The sequence below is a fragment of the Suricata suricatta genome, chromosome 10, assembly GCF_006229205.1.
Source record: "Suricata suricatta isolate VVHF042 chromosome 10, meerkat_22Aug2017_6uvM2_HiC, whole genome shotgun sequence".
Classification (NCBI taxonomy): Eukaryota; Metazoa; Chordata; class Mammalia; order Carnivora; family Herpestidae; genus Suricata; species Suricata suricatta.
The window spans coordinates 109,813,262-109,822,397 of NC_043709.1; the positions used below are offsets into that span (position 1 = coordinate 109,813,262).

General features: G+C 36.0%; 1 protein-coding gene across 4 annotated transcripts in view; it reads left to right on the plus strand.

The window, feature by feature from the left end:
• The window catches only part of LOC115304275 (coiled-coil domain-containing protein 7-like), a 200,917-nt gene extending 195,749 nt beyond the window's left edge, over positions 1–5,168 (plus strand). For all 4 annotated transcript variants that reach the window (XM_029954403.1, XM_029954405.1, XM_029954406.1 and 1 more), the window contains 2 exons: positions 1,677–1,903; positions 4,992–5,168. In XM_029954403.1, coding sequence (XP_029810263.1) covers positions 1,677–1,684 — 8 coding nt within the window. In that variant the 3' untranslated portion in view covers positions 1,685–1,903; positions 4,992–5,168. The remainder of the gene's footprint in view (positions 1–1,676; positions 1,904–4,991) is intronic.
• The last annotated feature ends 3,968 nt before the right edge of the window (positions 5,169–9,136 follow it).

Genomic DNA, 9,136 nt, shown 5'->3' on the forward strand with positions numbered 1-9,136 from the left:
GTCTGGAATTGTGATGCCTCCTGTTTTGGTTTTCTTCTTCAATATTACTTTGGCTATTCGGGGTCTTTTGTGGTTCCATATGAATTTGAGGATAGTTTGTTCTAGCTTTGAGAAGAATGCTGGTGCAATTTTGATGGGGATTGCATCATGATCAAGTGGGATTCATTCCTGGGTTATAAGGATGGTTCAATATTCACAAATCTATCAGTGTGATCCATCACATTAACAAAAGAAAGGATAAAAACCATATGATCCTGTCAATAGATGCAGAAAAAGCATTTGACAAAATACAGCACCCTTTCTTAATAAAAACCCTTGAGAAAGTCGGAATAGAAGGAACTTACCTAAACATTATAAAAGCAGTTTATGAAAAGCCCACAGCCAATATTATCCTCAATGGGGAAAAACTGAGAGCTTTCCCCCTGAGATCAGGGACACGATAGGGGTGTCCACTCTCACCACTGCTGTTTAACATAGTGCTGGAAGTCCTAGCATCAGCAATCAGACAACAAAAGGAAATAAAAGGCATCAGAAGAGGCAAAGAAGAAGCCAAACTTTCACTTTTCGCAGATGACATGATACTCTACATGGAAAACCCAGCAGACTCCACCTCCGCCTACTAGAACTGATCAATGAATTCAGTAGAGTTTCAGGGTACAAAATCAATGTACAGAAATCAGTTGCATTTCTATACACCAATAATGAAGCAGCAGAAAGAGAAATCAAGAAACTGATCCCATTCATGATTGCACGAAAAAACCATAAAATACCTAGGAGTAAACCTAACCAAGGATGTAAAAGAACTATATGATGAAAACTATAGAAAGAGAAACTTATGAAAGAGATTTAAGAAGACACCAAGAAATGGAAAAACATTCCCTGTTCATGGATCGAAAGAATAAACATGGTGAAAATGTCATTACTGCCTAATTGTTTTTAAGTCTTTTGTATATGAGAATACCATAGTTTATTTAACTAGGCCTCTGTTAAATGAGTACTTTGGTTGTTTTCAGTTTTCTAATAATGTTGCAACAAACATCATTTGAATAAATTGAAATTTTATAATCCATACTTGGTTTCTATGAGCTCAAAGGTGAGTCTTCTACCTAAAAGGAATTGCCACTATTCCCTCTCTAACACTAATTTTATGATCCTTTTCCTTCACAGTACACAAATTGTCTCTCACTTAAAATTGACTTTTTGAAGAACCACTGATATATTAAACATGTATATGTATTCCAACCAAAAGGCAACATTCCAGTGAATTGGAACTTTAAAAATTTCTCTATCACTGCTTCTTAAAGTGTGCCTTCAAGACTAGTAACCTAGGCATCAACTGGGGATATATTAGAAATACAAATTATTGAACCCTATGACAGACCTAAAGAATCAGAAGATTTGGAGTTCAAGCAATCTGTTTTACTAAGTGTTCAGGGTGATGCCGACATCAGCTAAATTTGGGGAACCATTGTGGCTATATTTATACTACTCTATGTAAAGGATGTCCCAGTATCATTTCTATAGAAACATAGATAAATTTATGTATTGATTTTTCATTTCTAATTCCAATGTTACTATTATTCATATGTAATAATCTGTTTACCCTATGTAATATGATACAAATTATATGAACTTAATGAAATTAATTTTTAAATCACAATAACTTTGCTTTAAAGTGTCATAGACTGCTGCCTGGAAATCTCTACCCTACCATATTTTTGAGAATAAATGAATTCTGATCAAGATAACAGCAAATTCATGGAGATAGCAATGAACATTGCAAGTGTGGAAGCCTTGAAAAAATAACACTGACTTGAAAGGATGGTGCTTATTGAACAATAGTGGGCAATGCCCTGGATAAGTAGGGTAGGTCCATATCATAGAGGAGCTTAATTGGCAGCAGGTGAGTTTGAATGTTTGCAATTCTTTCTCTTTTTTCTAATTTTAAAAAAGGTTAGTTTTTAAATCGTAAGTAATTAAAATACCCTATTCAAAATGTTAATGTTTAAACACCGCACAACAAATTTCAAAAAGAAAAGGAAGTAAACATAAATGTCTCATGACAATAATGTGATTGATGTGTTAAAGCATATTTTGTAAAATTGGTCATGTCTATTTTTGAGAGACGGAGCATGAGTGGGGGAAGGGCAGAGAGAGAGGGAAATAGAATCTAAATCAGGCTCCAGCCTCTGACCTGTCAGCACAGATCCTGACATGGGTGGGACTTGAATTCATGGACCCCAAGATCATGACCTGAGCTGAAGTTGGGAAGTCAGGAGCAGTGCCACTTACGTGCCCTAAGTGCTAATAATTTTAAAGACATGATACTTGTCAATCAATGTTAATAACATTAAAACATTGTTTTTAACCACATTTTCACTATGCCCTACAGTGAGTAATATTATTGGATGACATGGTCTTAAATTCAATCTGGATTATTACTGACATGAATTTTAAACTTGTATCATATCCTTTTGAACCTTGAATGTTATACTTACCCAGCAAAAATTAGAGCACTGGACAATGATATTAATCTAAGTATTTGGAATTCCATTTTGTGTCAAAAACTAAAAATAAATTAGATTTCTACAGAAACATAAAGTGAAATAAAATTAATAAAATAATGGCTATACTCTAAAATCTCTAATTTAAAGATGTTGACAATCTATACAGTAGTAAAAAAATATATGCGGCTTATATATGGTAAAAAAGAAATTATAGACCGAGCCTAATTAAGGTATCAGTGAAGAAAAAGTAAATAGAGCAATTCTTCACTAATGACTGATTCTGTTCTCTGAAACTATGAAACATCCAGAAGCAATATAAAGCTGAAACATATTAGCAACTCTTGTGAGGGTTTTGGAGAGACTATATGCAGAAATAATAGCAAAATTGTTATTTCAAGTTGCCAAATGAATGGATTGTGAACAAGGTGAATTTTATATTTCTCTCTAGAATTAATTTTTTTCAATATCAACTTTAGTTCAAGATAGCAATCTGTCCCCATGAATGGCAATTGCTGAGATTATTTAAACTGGATCCATTCCACCTTCTCCGTTTGCCCCTATAGACTATCCAGATAACAGTGCCACATATATTAATTATGTAATAATTTGATGAAATGAGCTAGCATATGTGCTAAACTAGTGATTCTCAAGTCTATCTACAAAATAGAATTCATATGGGGTGCTTTTAGAAAACACTAATTCTTGGGGCACCTGAGTGGCTCCGTTGGTTAAGCTCTGACTCTTGATTTCAGCTCAAGTTTATGATTGCATGTTTCATGAGTTTGTGTCCCACTCAGGCTCCTCACTGACAGCTCAGAGCTTAGGATCCTCTCTTCCTCTCTTTCTGTCCCTCCCCGCCTCATGCTTTCTTTCTCTCTCTCAAAATAAATAAACTTAAAAAAATAAATAAAAACATTATTTCTCTGTTCCCAGCCCCAGACTAATTAAAGCAGATACTCTGTAGGTGATTCAAGGTGCTACCAGAGTTGTGAACCATGGTGTTTATTATTTGATAATATAAGAGAAATAAACTAATATCCAAACCCATATGCAAATAGTTGCCACTGATTTTTAAAAAAATCCAGATCCTATAGCTGTTGACAAATGAATTTCAATGAACAAATTCAATATATATTGTTTCCATTTAAATATTCTCCTCCCAAAGCATTGCTTTCATGGCAATTACAACTTTTACTCCATAGCACTCCACAATAAAATTTCCTGTGAAAATGGAAATGTTACAGAGGAAACAAAGGGAGCCATGAGCAATATGCAGATGTTGAACATAGCTAGTGCGACTGAGAATCTAGATTTTTAATTTTAATTAGTTTAAATCTATCCATATGTGGTTTGTGACTCCCATAATGGATAGCTCAACTTAAGAATTATCAGTGATCTGGGACGCCTGGGTGGCTCAGTCGGTTAAGCCTCCGACTTCGGCTCAGGTCAGATCTCACGTTCGTGGGTTCGAGTCCTGCATCGGGCTCTGTGCTGACAGCTAGCTCAGAGCCTGGAGCCTGTTTCTGGTTCTGTGTCTCCTTCTCTCTGCCCCTCCCCCTCTCATGCTCTGTCTCTCTCTCTCTCTCTGTATCAAAAATAAGTAAAACATTAAAAAAATTTTTTTTAAAGAATTGTCAATGATCCAAAGTTAATCAGGACCTGATAAAGCAGAAAAATATTCAGAAAAATATATAGAAAATATTTTTGTCAATTAATGACTGGTATAAATAAGAAGAGACCCTTAGAGAAGTAGAAGCAGGCGTAGTATTTCAACAGTATTGTTGGATAAAATATAGTGCTTTTTTATGATAGTAGGATGTCCCTAAATATTGAGTAGACAATGTCAGTTTCAACCAAGAACTGGCTAGCTCAAATTAGGCCAGAATTTGGGCATAGCAAGTAGGATCTACAGCCTTTGGAAGGCTTTTGCTACCATCAAAGATAAGACAAGTCATTTCCCTTTTTAATGATGCAGTTAAAAAATTATTGTGACATTTGTTTAAAATGTTAATGAAGACTTTATTCAAGACTATTGCAATAGGGTGGAGAGATTGAATTCAACTCCAAATATAGCAAAGACAGCTGGGAATTTCTAGCCAATGAGCAGAATGAGGAGGTCAGTAGCTATAAAATTACTAAAGAGACTTCAAGGGTAGAAGCATTCCTACCAAATTAGGCAAACAGTATTCTTGCAAAACCAGGCCAAGGGCATAGGCCAAGGCCTAGTCAAAAAGAGGGCTTAGCGAAACCCAAATATAATTTGGTTAAGGGAAGAGTCTTTGTCAATGTCTGGCTAAAATCAACTTTTTAACATTGAGAGACAGTTTAGTGATTTTGAAAACCAAAAGCTCTAGATATTTTCAAAAATGGAATTAATGTAACATATCTAATAAGAAATGTATAAAACTGAAAGTTTCAGAAATGTTTGTATGTGTATTAGAAATTAAATTAAGTGAAATTTACAATTACTTGGTTTATTTTCAGAATTCTTCTTTACTATCTGGAGCAGATTTGAAACTCTAAGATCAAACTCTTTTTGTTGCTGATGTTAAGAAAGGAGCTCTATATTGAAGTTCCAGCTTGCTTCTATTCACTAATATCCCTGTAATAATTTCTGGTGTGATGTAAAAACAATTAAATAAACTTTGTTCTCTACATGTTTTGATAATGTCATGATTACTTAAGTGTCACATTATTTGCAAGTATATTTTGTATGATGGTATATAGAGGAAAGGAGTCTTCATACATTTCTTATACTTCCAGGTGAAAGAATAGAATTTAGAAAAGAAAATATCTTGATTTTTTTTTCACATTGAAACTGGATATTCATTGAAGAGGTCAGAACAAAATCTTTATTCTTTATATAATGGTAAACACCAATTCATAGTAAATATTTAGTAAAACAACAACTCATACTATTAGCTGTAGTTGGACTATGAAAGACTTATAAAATCAAAGGACTTATGCTGTGTGGAAATGTTAGTAGTAAATATCAAATTTAATTGATGCTAATATTAAAAGGAATATTGAAAAGAATAAGAGAAAACAACTTATAAATACTGAATGAGTTAGTAGTTCAGTATCTTTACGTGGTCTTGTTTTCTCTTATGGTCCTGAAATTTATGCATTTTTATGATTATGATCATCCAATCATGAGCTTCTATTTATGTGAGGATTGTTTTATTTATTTTTAGGATATTTAATCAACTTCTACTATTCCTAAATGTAAATTAATATTTTTGTTTCTTATTTACTTGAAAATCCAGATGAAATAAAATTAAATAATACACTTATGTATTCAATTAGATTTTTCCAGTATCCAAAATTATTGTAACACTTCAAAATGTGCTTCTACTGATAGGAAGAGAAGAAAATCAAGATACTTGAGTTTTTATGTTTAAGAATTCAATCCTTCACATATAGTATCTCAATCCATAATATACAGTCATTATGGATCCCAGAGATAGATTCAAAGTGATTTCTTTGTCATATCCTTGGTGCCTCTCAGTGATACACAAATTTTTAAGTCAAATATATATGTACTCCATCAGCTTAGTAATTTGTTTTGAAAAATGTAAACCCTAGGTACTAGAGCATATTGTATCACACCGTATCTACCTATAGATATTTCTTCAGACAATGTTAGAGTTTGAACCATGAGTTGTAACAAATATTATACATTTAATTCTACTTCATGTACAATTCCTTTAACAACTTCATATTTGAAAGATGATTGTTTGACCTCTACTTAAGTGCATCTAGTTACAGTGATATCTCCCTCTCTCTCTCTCCCTCCCTCTTTTTCTCTCTTTGGTAGAAAGTGAATTAATTTCTTATTGAAGCATATTTAATATACAGATTATATTAGTTTCAGGTGTACAGTATAAAGTTTCAATAATTTGGCATATTTCATAGTCCTCATCAAGGTAAGTGCACTCTTGATCCACTTTATTTTACCTATCACCACACCCTCCTTCCCTTTGGCAACCATCAGCTTGTTCTCTGTATCTGAGTCTATTTTTTTGTTTCATTTTTTCTTTGTTCATTTGTATTGTTTTAAATTTCACACGAGTGAAATAATATGGCATTTATCTTTCTCTGACTGACTTATTTCACTTAGGATTATACCCTCTAGATCCATTTATACTGTTGCAAATGGCAAGATTTCATTCTATTTTATGGCCAAGTAATATTCCATCACATATATATCACATATCCTTTATCCATTCATCTATTGTAGGAGTCTGTCACAGTGAGAAATGTGCCCCCACATGTGACTAGGACCCCAGAGATCCTTCTAGCAGGTACTCATTCTGTTTCCCTCCATGAGGACCAGGAACCTACCAGCCTTTGCATTCACCTGGCCCCATTCTCCTATGAAAATGGAATCTTCTGTCCTCCCTGTTTCTGGTGCTCCAGACTGTCTTCTAAGTCACCCAGGAATTGGCTCCTCTGACCCCCACCCTGGACTGTCTGGAACATCTGCATCTCACCTTTTTGAAGTCTTTCCAATTAAAGAAGGTAGGGGGAGACAGCAGTGGAGTAGAAGAACTGTAGGGTCACCTCATTGAACAAACACAACTGTGTAACTATCAAATCTTCCTTAGCACCCCAGAAATTTGCCTGAAGACTAGCAGAACAAACTCTAAAACTAAAGGGAGAGCAAAAACCACACCAAAGAGGAAGTGCAGAGACATGGATTAGGGGAGAAATGGATAGTGGGTACTGCAGAGGGGAGGGAGCCACGGTCCCTGAGAAAGGTGAGGGAGAGGGGAGCACACAGAGGAATGCACAAGGAAAACATTTCCCCCAAAGCCACTGGCTTGGAAAACCAAAGGGGCTAAATTTTGTGATGGGGGGGAGGGGCTTAGAGCTTGGAGTTTTAAAAGTCAGTGGGCTTGGATGAAATGGAGCCCTCCTGCTCCTGGAGGGAAGGCTGGAAACAGCCCAGGGGGCAGGCAGCATGGAAACAGCAATCTGAAGAGCACCTGGGGAACTGAGTAGAGAGATCATTTGCTCTTCTTGGTGCATTTTCCTAAGAGGCAATGTTCATGGGGATGCCTCTCCAGGAACAATGGAGCTGGCCAGCACCATTTCCTTCCCTGACCCCTCAGCTTTAACACACAGCCACCTGCAGGAAACAGCATAGTGCCAACACTGGCTGCCGAACTTGCTAATACGAAGCCCCACTCCCCTGCGATCCCGTGGAATTGCCACTCTCAATCACCCTTTCCTCAGTTCCAGCATAGTAGGCCCCTCCCCAAGAAGACCAGCACAAACCCCTGCCCACACCACATCTCCCAACCAGAGATGCCTCACTTCTGGTGGCAGTAGTGTCAGGTCTCATTTCACAAGACGACCAGAGCACACCTCAGTAAAACTTGACACATTGAGGCCAGGGAACAAAGGCTGTCCACAACAGGCAAGGAGAACCTCTGCAGGCAACTGGCCTGAAGGATAGAGCACCAAGAATACAACAGCAGAGTTCATTCAACACACACCAAAGGCACTCCCTGAACTGCCAGGCCCTGGCAATTTCCCTGATGAACAAGGATGCAAAAATCCTCAACAAGATATTAGCCAAGGGATCAAAAAATACATTTAAAAAGTTATTCACCATGACCAAGTGGGATTTATACCTGGGATGCAGGGCTGGTTCAATATCTGAAAACAATCAATGCGATTCATCAGATCAATAAAAGAAAGGACAAGAACCACATGATCCTCTCAATAGATGCAGAAAAAGCATTTGACAAAATACAGCATCCTTTCTTGATAAAAACTCTCAAAAAAGTAGGGATAGAAGGATCCTACCTTGAGTTTATAAAAGTCATATATGAAAGACCCACTCCTAATAACATACTCAATGCAGAAAAATCAAGAGCTTGTCCCCTAAGGTCAGGAACAAGACAGTAATGTCCACCCTCGCCACTGTTACTCAGCATTGTATTGGAAGTCTTAGCCTCAGCAATCAGACAACACAAATAAAAAGCATCCAAATCAGCCAGGTGAAGGTCAAACTTTCACTGTTGGTAGAAGACAAAATACTCTGCATGATATTCTGATATGGAAAACCCAAAAGATTCCACCAAAAAACTGCTAGAACTGATCCATGAATTCAGGAATATTACAGGATATAAAATCAATGCACAGGAATCAGTTGCATTCCTATACACCATTAATGAAGCAACAGAAAGAGAAATCAAGGAATCGATCCCATTTACAACTGCACCAAAAACCATAAAATTCCTAGAAATAAATCTAACAAAAGAGGTAAAAAATCTATACACTAAAAATTATAGAAAGCATATGAAAGAAACTGAAGACACAAATAAAATGGAAAACTATTCCATGCTCCTGGTTAGGAAGAACAAATATTGTTAAAACATCAATACAACCCCAAACAATTTACATACTCAATGAATACCCATCAAAATAATACCAGCATCCTTCACAGAGCTAGAACAAAAAATCCTAAAATTTGTATGGAACCAGAAAGTCCTGAATAGTGGAAGCAATCTTGAGAAAGAAAATCAAAGCTGGAGGCATCACAATTCTGGACTTCAAGCTGTATTACAAAGTTATAATTATCAAGACAGTGGTACTGGCACAAAAACAGACACATCAAT